We start from the raw sequence: 13,770 nt of genomic DNA on the forward strand, positions 1-13,770 counted from the left end.
TTTCTTTCGTCTCATATCAGGAAAGGGACATGATGAAGAAAGAAGTGCACCTCACATACCAGCAGTTACAGGACAAGTAAGAAATATTCAGACAATATTGGTTCAGACACTTCAGACAATATTTGTTTTTGAGTCATGATACAGTTATCCTACTAATTTTAATGTGTTACATACCGGTATGTGTGATTGAATAAACCTAGTCATCATACAAACGTTACATTACCATTGAGAAAGTGAAATTTTCTTCGATCAAAATTTTCACAGGTGTTGATGATATTTAGCAATACATGTCTATGGTTACGTTCTCTATATATTATATTAGAAGCAGGTTTGTTATTGTGTAATAATTGTGTAATATTTAGTCTAGCACAAGAAAATCTATATTTACATTTTCATAATATAAGATACATACGCGATGTTGATCATAGCATCATAGTTAGCTACAGGCAAGTGAATGTAGTGCACATTATAAGAGTAAATGAAAGCTCTGTCTATGAATTGCAGATCAAATGATGAGAAGTTTGCCAGGATTCTGGAGGAGAAAGATGAACAGATAGAGGGACTGATGCAGGAAGGGGAGAAGCTATCAAAGCAACAGTTGCAGAACTCCAACATCATCAAGAAGCTCAGAGTGAAAGAGAAAGAGAATGAAACACTGATCAAATCATTGAAGTAAGTGACTTGCATCTTGTCAGATTGGTTTTGCAGCTTCTTTTCCTTTAACCCTTTTAGAGCTGTAATTTTTCCCACTAAAATATCAGTGTAATATTTTACTAAGTGTTATGAATTTTTCTGTAAGTTTTTCATAATTTTGGACCAATTGGACACAACCTTTCAATAACTAAAATTTTTGACCAAAATTTTTGGAAAAATCTGAAAAAAATTGTCTAAATCTGAAAAAAGGTGCTGGCTATGTTATATTCTATAAAGGCAACAAAAGTTGACTTTGGCACTCAAAGGGTTAACTTTTGTATCAGGATTCAGTATGTCTTTCATGCAAAATAGAATGTCAGGAAGTCTTTATGCTACATTATTTTCTTTATGCTTGGAACAATTATGCTTGCAAATACAGTGTTTCTGCTACCCTGGATTACTTGTAAAATTTTATAGTTTTCAAAATCTGCTGTCTCATTACAAAGCTGTTCTCGGTCTTGCATATGTACCGATACTATAGCAGACCATAATCTTACTGCTATGGCATTCATCGCATGAATGAAAATACACCCATAAAGTAGAGGGAAGTCTTCTCATAAACTTCAACAGTGGCACTTGGTTCCATTGTTGCTGTAGTATTGTCCAACAATTATGGCAGTGTTTATCACAGTAGTAAACAATATGTCAACAAGGATCCCTAACAACTATATAATAAAGACTACAATAGCGGGAGATGGGTTCAAATTACTCACAGCAGGTAGGAAGTAACTGTCAGGAGACAAAAAAGAATTCTCCGAGGTAATAAATGGCAGAAGTTGTCACAAGATAACATTGTTTATTTCTGAGCTGTGCTCCAGATTTCCTTCCCTATATACAAATCAAATAATTCTTTTGAAACAACAGGTATTACCTAGTAAGAAAATGTCTAGGTCCAAAGAATTCAGCATTGTCAAGTTGAGGGCATTTTTGCCTCAAACCCTATTATACACCAATTGCACCATAAAACCTATAACTGTTATCACAGCTTTAAAACAAACCATACAGTATTGTCATAATCTGTTATGGAATGTCTGTCTTGTAGAAAGCAACTGGAAGACTCTCAGAAGGAAGCAACACATCTTAGAGAGGTCTTAGATGCCAAGGAAGAGATAGATAAGAAACAAAAAGGTATGGAGAGACAGATAACAGTTTCTATGGCTTCATGTTCATGTTTGATGTTAGTAATATAGAGACATGCAATCACTCGACTAATTCTGAATATTGGTCAGTTTTTCTCACCCTTTTTACTTGCCGTGTAGAGGGAGTTACAGAAGCTGTTATTGCTTAAACTTATACTTGTACAGAGATAATTGTCTTTCTCAAACTATTTTCAGTTTGATAATAGATGATCCTTGAGAACTGAATTGATAGAAAATGGTGGCATTGCAAATTGAAACATGGACACGTGGCTGATAACATTAAATGTAAGAATGAAGGATTAGTTAACAGACATTTCACGAGTGAACAGCTGAAGGAATGCAGAAGAAAAACTTCTGACCTGATCACTGCAGCAGTATCGGGGAGTCAATAGACAAACAAAAATGCTACATTGTAACTTTAACAAAAATCACTGCTTACATTGCAGATGGTATTTCCAAGTTGAACACAGCTGTTGAGAAACAAGAGAAACAGATCATTATCTTGTCAAGTGATCTTGAAGACGCCAAAGAAAAGGTCAGGAGTACTCAGTCTGCTTTGGATGCATCTTACAAGTAAGCTACACCATCAGATTTTGGGAATTCAATTTTACTCATCAGATTTTGGGAATTCAATTTTACTTTCCATACATGTACAGGGCAGATGTCCTTTACTGACCTATGTGTGTGCTTGTCTGTCTATCATCGAGTTTGCATTATACCTCAAGAATGCCTCATTGAATGGTAGTAAAATTTGGTAAATATATTCATTATGGCAATGCAAGAACTAGGCAGTTTTTTCCTGTGTATGCATCTTTGACGATAATGAAGTTATCCAGGCAAAATATTTACTGCTAATGGTTGCTTGTGGAAGGATTGGTCAGCCATTGATATTGTAGGGAACATCATTTTAATCTAGTGCATTCTTGAACACTCCAAAATTCCTTCAATTACTTGACTGCGCATAAACATTTTTCTTTTTTCTTTCTCACTTCTATCGTCAGGGAGATTGCAGAGCTTCACAGGACCATTGCTTCCAAAGACAGTAAGATTCAGGAAGCCCAGCTGAGTGCTGAGATGAGTGCCAAGGAAGAAACCAGGTTTGCCCTGGAGAGAGCCCAGCAAGAAGCCAAACATGAACAGGAAGGTCTAGCCATGCAGGTAAGCTTTCACTGAACTCAAATGTCGTTTGTTTGTTAACAGGGCGTGGACACCAACTCATCATTGCTCATATATCAGACCAATTTGAACTGTTTCAAAAGTCACTGAGCCAATTTTCATAAGTGTTTGCTCAGAGCTTGGTCTTGAATTGGGAGGATGGAAAAACAAAATTCGCAGAAAGAATAATGTTTTTATAAGAAAACTTTAACACTCTGTGTTGAAAACATTGAATGTTTGAACATGCAGCAATAAATCATTTATGAAAACAGCAGACATGATAATATCATGTCTTTGTTCAGTCATCTTTTTGTTAGGATTTGCTTTGTTTGTGTCTGGGTATGTACAAAACATTGATTCTTCATCACTTGCATCAGACCAGAATTGAAGGTATTCTCTTTGCAGTCTATGTCGTGAATAACACAAATGCTATGATGACATAACTGACCATCTTTGAATGAAATATCTGCTCATCAGGTGAATGACCTGAGGATGAGTCTGACCAGAGCTGAGCAGCAGTACGCCAGGAAAGAAGACAACTTGAGACAAGAGATCCTAGATCTGCAGCAGAGACTTCAAGAAGCCGAATACAGAAACCAAGAACTCAGTCAGAGTGTCACTGCAGGTAATACAATCCACCTTCAGAATTTTTCCTCTGTGAGTAGAAAGCAGTAGAATGTTACAGGATGAATGTAGGACCACTAGACTTGATCACAGAAAGGCAAGATTGACCTTGACCCTTGACACTGCTACATGATTGTTGGATTTGCTCCGGCATATGTAGGGACAACCATAAGTTCATAATATCGTTAGTCAAAGTATTGTTGCTATTTCATCGATTGAACACCACTTTAACCTGTTCATCCCCAATTTCCTGTAAGCTGGTCTGCATTTACCTTTGATAACAATGGGTAAGGACCAAACCATGGTGGTGAAAGGGTTGTTGCATAACTTTGCCTTTGGATGCTCTAAGATTTCACATGATGCTGCAGAGCATTGTAATAACTAGGCTTGAAGATTTTTCACCTAGTTAACCATTTGAGTGCCAAATTACTCCATTCAAATTTTTTCAGATTTTTGCCAAAATTTTGATGAACTGTAACCAATGAAATGTGATGTCCATTTGGTTCAAAATTATCAGAAAAATTACTGAAAAATTCACAAAAATTGGTAAAAATGTTGCACTAAAATTTTGGCGGGAAAAATTACTCAAAGGGTTAACAATGCTGTCATTACTATGCAGAAGTTGTACATTTGCTGTCATTGTTTGTCGTTGAACACAGCCACCAGACCACTGCTACGACAGATAGAAAACCTACAGTCCACCTTCACCACGCAGTCTTCATCATGGGAAAGAGTAGAGAGAAGCCTGACTGAGAGACTCAACGAGGCACAGACCCAGCTGGCTGGGGCTATGGAGAAAGAACGCATGGTGAACGAGAACACCATGGAGATGAACTCCAAGCTGGCCTCGTTGGAGTCACAGGTCATGATGCTCAGACAGGAGAAGATGAAACTCACCGCTCAGCTTGAAGTGGAGAAATCCAAGGTTGAATCCTTGGAGGATTATAAAAACAAGTAAGGCTTTCTGGATTGGAAATTATCATGTCTTACTTCAAAATGATTTCATGTATTTATTGTTGCACTCTTCTTTTAGTTTTATGGACGTGAGATTGAAGAGAACAATAAAATCCACTGTTGCATGTGTCTATATGAATTTGCTTGTTCACATGTCACTGTTAGTGTGCACTACAACCATGCATGCCAATGTGCACCAAGATATTCACCCCTTTCATTCCCCGTTTTCATGTATGAAGGTCCGACTTTACCATGGAAAATGATTGGCCTGTACCAACATTTGGAGGTGAAAGGGTAAAGTGGAGGTAAAATGGAAAGTTAAATGCAACTCATCATAACAGTTCACATGAACCAACAAAATTTCAGTGACTCTACCCTGTTGTCAAGAATAAGAATCAGCCATGGTCATTCAAATCGTGTCTTGTTTTGATCATTCTGCCACTGTTTCTGTTGTCTGCAGGGAAGCCATACAGCTGGACACTGTACGGAGCACCTATTCCAAGGCCATTGAAGACTTGGAGAGGGACAAGGCACTGCTGGAAAAACAGGTAGAGATGGAAAGACTAAAGGTAGACACGGAAAGGAAGAAACTAATGCTTGCACAGGAAGCATTGAAGGACAAGGTAAATTATAGGTGGTTTGCACGAAAATGTACAAATGTAAAAGTTCTGATTTCTTAAAAATGTTCTTTGCCAGTTGTTTCTCTAATTGCTATATGCTACCACTCTCATGTATAAAGGTGCTACTGTAGACCCAAACCCTTTGACACCAAACTCTGTTATTTTCTGTGGTGATAATGACCAATTTACAGGGAAGCAAGGTTACAGGGTGAAAACCACTGAATATATTCATGTAAATGGTATCTGTTACGATTTAGTTCAGTCCTTGGCCTCCATTCTTACCCTAGCTTGTCATCAATTGCTAGCTGGCATTTACATGGAGGTATAGAAAACTGACACTCTATTACTTAATCCTATGTTGTACACATCATCAATTACTGCATGGGTTACCTCAATAGGGACATCAATCCGATGGAATTTCAAATTTTTCTGCTGAATATACTTAAGCAATATAGCACACCCAGCAACGGTATACCATGAGATTTTGACCAGTTCACGACATATATGCACGAGTGATAACGAGTGCATATATGTCGTGAACTGGTCAAAATCCAGTGGTATACTGTTGCTGGTTTTGATTTATTGCTATTATATCATAACAGTATATTGAAATTCTGGCATGGAAGGTCAAAACAAGGATTTTTGCTCTTGCCGAGAGCTTGCGTGTGTGCCTGCCATGGTATATTGCAAATATACACCGTGGTTCTTTTCGTGTCTCCACCAATCAGATTGCTGTAATTGTGCCATCAATATACTGGTATGATATAATTTGCAATATTTCTTTCATCGTTATATAACTATCTACCCTTTCCTTTGAAGTGAACGGTGTGTTTTCTGAGATTAATAAGCAGGATTCACAATTTGAATTTGAATTGTTGCATCTCTCTCACAGGAGAAGAAAGTTGAGGAACTCAGCTTGCATGTGAAAGTGAACAGCAGACCAGAAACTCCAGTCATGTCAAGATCTGATAGTTTTACCAGTGAAACCCTGTCTTCAACACCAGTGCTACCCATTATGCCTCTGACACAGGTAAGGATCTACTAAGAAACCTTGTGCTGCTGTCCAGAATGTTCTGATTGCCTTTCTTTGGTGTCATACCGAATGTTCTTGCACTCAGTCGAACTCACAGCACACAATACCAGGCATTGTGAATAAGTGCAAAACATGAGAAGTTAACATGATTGGTCAGCCATCATTAACGGGTGTGGGTTTGATTTTGATACTCACAGTTCTGTAATAATCTGTGTTGTAATAATCCTGATCATGTGAAGTCGTCTGAGAGGATTAACAGAAAATAACAACATTTTACTGTAGTAATGACAGCGTAGAAATTGCTGATAATTCTCACTACATTGTCAATCTAATAGGAACTCTTGTATTGTCTTACATGTTTTGTTCCAAGTCTCTAGCTATGGGATACACACACACAACCATGCCACAGACACTCACTGTATCAGTCTGTATAGATTCTTCTGAATAATTGTCTTCTATTATTCACCCTGCCTTTGTTCCATCAACTAGTGCCTTCTCTATCTCTGTATCAATCACTCAAATGCAACACACAATGCAACTCAGAGAAACACCATGCCAAAGTAACATCACAAAGTTTGAACGAAACTGCATCTAATGCTTCGTGTGCTTTCCTCTGATTCTGTTCCCATGACAACAGGGTGAAATACTTGAACAGAGCATGTCAGCCACTATGACAGGTAGTATGTATGAGAGTATGATATCTGGCTCAGCCACTGCCATCATTGAGAGTCTACAATCTCAAGTCAAGCAGAGAGATGGTGAAATTGTACAACTCCAGGTAATTCTTCATACCTCTGGTACAGTTAATCAGCTTCTAATCATTTGAGCTCTAAAATCAATGTCTTTCACCTAAATAAAATATACTCCAGTCAATTTTTATCAGATTTTTGCCAAAAATTTGATGAAAAAACTGTAGCCAATGAAAGGTGATGTCCATTTTGTCCAAAATTATCAACAAATTACAGAAAAATTAATAAAAATTAGTAAAATGTTGCATTAAAATTTTTGGGCAAAATTTGCAGCACTCGAAGGGTTAAGTGTCATTGTAGCCTTGTAAAGTACACATTGTTCTCATGTAATAGCACATTCAATTAGGTTACCTATCTCATCCTCAGTTGCAAATGTTTTTTTCTCTCACAGAGGTTGTCACGTGTTGAAATGTTTCCAAGCAGTCATTTTACCAACATGACAAAAAAAAAAACCCAGTCAAATACTGTATTTTGTTACTGTGCATGTCAAAATTTTACACACCTTTCATCTTGATCATATTTTTGGAGATGAATCTTCACTATGTCTGCTTTATGGAGCAATACGGCCATGTTATCTACCGCAGTGATATTGACACCTTGACAGGTTGTCACTATTGCACTACCTGCTTAGTCAGGCTGTATCCAAATGCCATACACTGGCATTGCTTAGTATTCAGCTACAGCACATGTACACCTGAAGACCTACATGTTGTACTATGTGAAATGTCACATGCAAATTGTGGTAGGATATTCCACAGTGAAGTATTTTTGGCAAACCTTTTAGCTTACTAAAAAAAAAATTGCAAAATTGTCCCTATGTTACTGACTGTCTGTGAGGCAAATTGTAATTATTATTATCATTAATGAGGACTTAGTAATTGTAACTGTGTAGCAATTTACAAAATCTCTCTGTGTTTGCAGTCCACTATCACACAGCTAGAGAGAACTAGAGCATCTATGGCAGAGGAACTGGTCAATCTTAGCAACAGCAACGAGTCCTTGGAAACCAAAGTAGCTGAAATACCTGAAATGCAGCGAATACGAAATGCAGCGAAAACTATTGGTAAGTCACTGACCACTCACCCACATTCCTGTTCAAAGGTCTACCTGTGCCAATTAGAAAGGCTGGTTTCAACCAAATTGTGCTGGCGGCGAAGGGGTGAATATTCTTATGTCCTTCATTTTATCAATGTGGTCTGTCACCTCATTCCTTCCACCTATTGCTCACAAAATTTCAAATACACCATATTTGTTAACTGCTTGGTTTACCAAACTATGGTATCCAACATGTTTGGGCAAGTATCAAGAAATCAAGAAAAATTCTGGTAATGAAAGGTCAAGAATCAACACACATTTCATATTCTGGTGAAGAGAAATATCTAACACATAACAGCACTGAGAAACTATCTTGATTCAGTCCAGAGAAAGTTCTCAGCATATTGTGCATGATTTAGGTCAGTAAAAATGCATGCTTTGTAATGAGTTCTCATTTGATTTGCATATTCAAACAACACTCATTTATATTGTATACATTAATAAATGTATTAATTCAGGAAATCAAGTTGTAGATGTTCTGTTATTAAAGGCAGGGGACTCGATCCCAGGATCAAGTTTGTTCTAGTCTGTAAGAGGATTATGGAGGTGTCATAGCCTGTTGTTCCTGGCAAGACAATCTGACGCCAGATCCATACCTTTAACGGTGTCAACGTATTGAAGAGCATACATTTATTTCTGTAATGCAATGATACACAGTCAATAGATAGTAAATGTCACAAATTAGAAGTAAAAGCTACTCTTTGAATGCATAAAAACTTGTTTGTCAGAGTTGATCACCCTGCTGATGGCGTAAGTTTTCTTTCACCATTCCTACCAGGCCATTGAACACAAGTACAATGCAGTACTACAGATGTACGGAGAGAAAGCGGAAGAAGCTGAGGAACTCAAACTTGATTTACAGGATGTGAAAACAATGTATAGACAACAGGTAATGTGTCTTAAATAAATATGTACATTCTCTTGATGGAGGGGAAAAGTGAAATCGACATTTGATATTTCTTCAACAATGGCATCCAGACAGAGATGTTCTTTCGTGTCCCTTGGCCCACTCATCATGCTGTTTTTGACAACTCTTGCATCAAATACCTTACCTGGTACCCAGACTGTCAGGAAATAAGTTGCACTTCAACTGGGAAGAAACATGAACTAAAACTGCCTACATGTTAGACACATAGATATAGAGACACTGATCTGACAAAGTCAATGAAAAACAAAGATGTAGCTGTGTTCACTTTATACTTGTTCTATGAAGTCAAAACATCGTCTTCTAACTTACTGTATCACAAATTCATGCAAACTACATATTTATTTAACATATTGTACTTGTGCTTTCTCCACAGATTGAAGAACTCTTAAAAGCACAGTAAAACTGACAATATGGGAGATATTTTTTTTCTCACTGTTTCATGATGTTTCCAGGGCAACTACTGATGCAGGAAGTTAGATGGAAACACAGCTTTTGAGAGTCAGCAGCTTCTGAAAGGGATGGGCTTGAAGTAACTGGAATCACGGTCACGCTCGAAAGCCAATCTTCAGTTTACTTGCAAGTAGATGGGGAGCAAAACTAGTTAGCAAAGCATCTGTCGAAAACAAGAATTTTCTGTAGTGGACCAATTCAGGTGTGAAAACTTCAGGCACTTCTCTGTGGGAAAATAAATTATGCAATGGTTTATCAGCCAGCTTTGTGTGCATCCTGATAAAAAACAAACAAAAAAATGTTAAAGCTGCAATTTCAAAGGAAGACGGACACCCTACTTTTCCACCAAAGTGCAATAATCAAAATGAACTTCAGCCTTTTTGGACTGTGAACAAACATTCTGTATTGGAAAGATATTGTATGAGATGTGTATGTAGTATTACCAGGGTCCACTGGTGTCAGGTCCAGAGTTACCATGTTGGTATGGTATTCCTGTCAGCTATTTCTGCATGTACCATCTAGCTCCTTTTCAGTCTTTGCAAAAATCACTTTCTGTAATATCGTAAGATATTACATGGAGTGCTTTTGTGTTCATCAAAACTCAATTCAGGGCCAGTGTATTTGAGTAAATGACACTCCCATTTCCACACCTCCTTCAGCAACTCTAGCATTCCTTACTCTCAGAGTGGTTCAGGGACCACGGTTGAAATGAGCTTTGTCAGCGGTGGAGCAAAGCATCACCTTCATTTGTCAGTCATTGGCCATGCAAGGAGACTTTGGCAATTGTTCTGTAGATTTTGCTGCAGACATCTGGTGATGCACTTTGAAAGAACACAATGCATGGAAAGTTCCCACCGCCTGCAATGGCCTTTTTTTGAAGGGGTCAAAGTGCATGATACCATGTTGGTCTAGGGGAACATTTTTCTGAATTTCTTGATGACATATGTAGTATGTACAGATTGATCAAAGTACAGTTACATGTACATGTGCTGGGCAGCAAATTCTGTGGCATTATGTGGATGTTGAAACGGTACATGATTCACATACAAGTATGTGTAACAGCATAAATTTGAACAGACAATCGCTTGTAATGCATCAACTCTTACAAAACAATTTATCCACAATGGTTCTACTCCGGAATAAAAAGGACGCGATGCGTACGCCGTTCTACATACTCAGTACGCCCAAACAACCACGTGATGCCGGTACAAACAAACCCACATGTGTACAAAGCGCGTATGGAAATACACGTACGTCTGTGCGCGTTTGCGCACATGGCTTTGTTTGTACCGTGGTCGATTCGAATTCCGGGTTTGGCCAATTGGCCACCACTTTTGCATCCTAGTGTGTAACAATTGCTTTGCTATTATTCAGAGATGTACTTCAACGCAAACTCTAGTTTCTTGTCATCAGGGAAACTGTCCCAGGATATTGTGTAGAAAGAAAACATCTTTGTCCTGAAACTTTTCAAGATAGTTCCCTTGTTGCAGTGACAGACTCGCGTCTGTACCAGAAGCAGTCAAGCATAACTCTTATACTTGAAATGCATTGTAGCACAATCCACTGGTATTCCATAGCTGGATCCATATGTACAGAGAAATGGATTGAATGTGTTATATGTACTCATTGATCGCAAGTTTCACAGTCTTACAGGAGTTTAGGATGTGATTGCAAGTGGCTTGCCACTTTACAGTGCAGCTGAAATTCATAGTACAGTCAAACCTGTCATAGTGGTCACCCTGACAGAGTGGTCACCTCTGGTCATTCTGTAACATTTTATATGCTAAAGGCCCTCTACATAACAGCCACCTCTCTTATGTAGTCAGTGGCCACATGGAATTGCTCCAATACAGTACAAAACCTGTGCATAATGGTGAGCCTATTTTACTCTGAATGGCCTCTATCAAAAACTGCTCAGACTGAAAGTAAGAAATGAGTCTAGTTTGACTGATTTATTCCTGCATCTCGATTCTTTCTGAAATTAAATGAATGTATCATGAATTCTGATTTATGATATTAAACATCATTATTGCTGATATCTTTTTGTAAATTCGTCACTTAGCACACCACCTGCCGCCAAAATAATGCCACATCCACCCTCTATAGAAAGGCCACCACCATAAAGTGGTCACTTTTTCTCGGCCCATTGTGTGACCATTATACACAGGTTTGACTGTATTACTTTTATATGGTATTATTGTTGCTTCAAACATTTTGCAGTAAATTCCACTAGCTATTAAACCCTGTACTTGTTGGCAACATTGAAGCTATGTAAAGGCTCTAACTGAGCAACTGCTTTCGAAAAATTATTTATTCAGACAAACTTGGATGTGTGAAATGATCAGGGTATCTATTAGAATAGTCTCTTTCCATCTTGTTTAGTAGTAGAATCTTATAGAAAGACTTTAAACAGAAAATATGCAGCATTTTTTCTGGGTTTCATGTACGGTAATTTGCACATTCTTGCATTTTCTGGCCAAGGGTGCAAAACTTACCGTTGCTCTCAAATTGTATTAAGTTACTGGTGTTTTTTGTTTGCATAAAGGTCACCGTTTCTCACAACTTAAAATTTTTTTTTGTATAAGATTCATGATGTAGAGTGGTGGGTCTACCTTCAAAATAGTTGCTGAAATCTTTCTATTCTGTAAAGAGAATGAACATTTGACTAAACCGATCTCACTATTTCAATTTCAAATTGGGATTTACAGAAGTCAAATGCTTACCAAACTACTTAACATTTGTAGCTAATTGGGATAATATCTTCACCCCTTTCACCAGCAAGCTTCTGATTCAGCCCCCATATTCTTCAATGGCATGGTTGAATCTATTTACAGGGAAAGGGGGGATGGGGTGGGTTGGGTTGGTGAAAAGGGTCAAGGAATCTTAGAGCATCTTCATCAGACCTTGGCCGTATGCATGTTTTCAGTAATTGTTTTACCTAGAAAGATTTATGCATGGCATCTTGAGTTGAAATTAGATGCATACCTAAAAATCTTTCATATTTGTCAATTAAAAAGAAAGATGATTTTGTGGACTTTCGTTCGGTGTAAGAACACCTGTCACAGGTAGCACTGGTGGTGAAAATTACCATATGTTGTCTCTGAACTTTTTGTGGCAATTATAGAGAGGATGCTAGCATCTCTAAAAAGTATAGTGCGACACATTTTTGATGTGTGTTATCATGATCTTTCAGTGACATGGCAGACTTGAATGTACTTGATTTTGAGTTTGTAGATACATGTATGTGACTCAAAGTCTACCTGAAATTTGCGGTAGCTGTTCCACATACTTTTATATGTATGATAGTATGCCATTGAACCTTGTGAAAGTCTCATAAACTGCCTGAATCCCACTGTTAGACATGATGTTGCAACCATAAAGATAGCAATTTGTTTATGGTATTTTACGTTATATGTTGGGTGACATTTCTTTCATGTAGCCATATTCTTTTGTGAATGTGAATGCAGCATCCTTGGTGAATAGCCTGGAACTTTAATGCATGCCAATCTATCTGTTTAAAGATGTAAATGGGATCTAGGAACAAGGAAAGAAATTCCACATTTTGGCCACTGGGGGCGTACTCCAGCAGGTTACACCAAAGACTTGTAACTCCCTCAAGAGGAATTACCCGACACAAGCTACAAAGAATTGGCAGAGTCTGGTGTTTATGCACATTAATTTAAAATTTCCTCGAAAGCCATCTGTGCAATTAGTTTTTCTGCTGATTGGACATTGACTTAGATGGATAAATATAATTTATTTTGAAAATATTTTGGGTTCAGAGATGGAACATGCAGTGGTATATGTGTGTGTAATGATATACCGGTAGCATACAGAATGAATAGTTTCAACACATTTGGCTGCAGGCCTATTAAGGTGTAAATTTTTACAGGGAGAGATAGAATTCAATTTGTTACAGATATGGGGGAATTCTATGTACATATTGTCAAAGGGAAATAAAATGCTGGTTGCACTCAGAAATAGTCGACTGTGTATATTTTTTGAAACCCTTTACAATCTGACAACTGGAGTCTGATTCTGTATTACCTTTCCTGGGCAATGTTTCCTTCAACATTGTGAGTGGGTGTGCAACTTAGACTTTGGTGCCTGAAGGGCACGGTGGCCACAGAGGCAGCCATGTTGCGTCTGCTCTACAATGCTAAGTTACAGTTTTGTAAATCCGGTCATGCAGTCAAACCATGGTCCCTAGGACCGTGTCACAACGTACCCTGAACTCGTATACATGCAGAGTGTCGGTAGCGACTGCGCTGACAATGAGCGCTAAAACTTAAAACATGGTAGTAAAATCAGCACTGAAATTGCACCTTTT

The 13,770-nt window shown here is 38.0% G+C and overlaps 1 protein-coding gene across 11 annotated transcripts in view; it reads left to right on the plus strand.

Moving 5' to 3' along the window:
• Positions 1-13,421, plus strand: part of LOC139151715 (TATA element modulatory factor-like) — a 34,196-nt gene extending 20,775 nt beyond the window's left edge. For all 11 annotated transcript variants that reach the window (XM_070724676.1, XM_070724682.1, XM_070724677.1 and 8 more), the window contains 13 exons: positions 21-76; positions 505-672; positions 1,736-1,821; positions 2,279-2,405; positions 2,834-2,990; positions 3,465-3,612; positions 4,271-4,565; positions 5,026-5,188; positions 6,078-6,215; positions 6,856-6,996; positions 7,889-8,030; positions 8,841-8,951; positions 9,364-13,421. In XM_070724676.1, coding sequence (XP_070580777.1) covers positions 21-76; positions 505-672; positions 1,736-1,821; positions 2,279-2,405; positions 2,834-2,990; positions 3,465-3,612; positions 4,271-4,565; positions 5,026-5,188; positions 6,078-6,215; positions 6,856-6,996; positions 7,889-8,030; positions 8,841-8,848 — 1,629 coding nt within the window. In that variant the 3' untranslated portion in view covers positions 8,849-8,951; positions 9,364-13,421. The remainder of the gene's footprint in view (positions 1-20; positions 77-504; positions 673-1,735; positions 1,822-2,278; positions 2,406-2,833; positions 2,991-3,464; positions 3,613-4,270; positions 4,566-5,025; positions 5,189-6,077; positions 6,216-6,855; positions 6,997-7,888; positions 8,031-8,840; positions 8,952-9,363) is intronic.
• The last annotated feature ends 349 nt before the right edge of the window (positions 13,422-13,770 follow it).

This window comes from Ptychodera flava, chromosome 15 (genome assembly GCF_041260155.1).
Source record: "Ptychodera flava strain L36383 chromosome 15, AS_Pfla_20210202, whole genome shotgun sequence".
Taxonomy (NCBI): domain Eukaryota; kingdom Metazoa; phylum Hemichordata; class Enteropneusta; family Ptychoderidae; genus Ptychodera; species Ptychodera flava.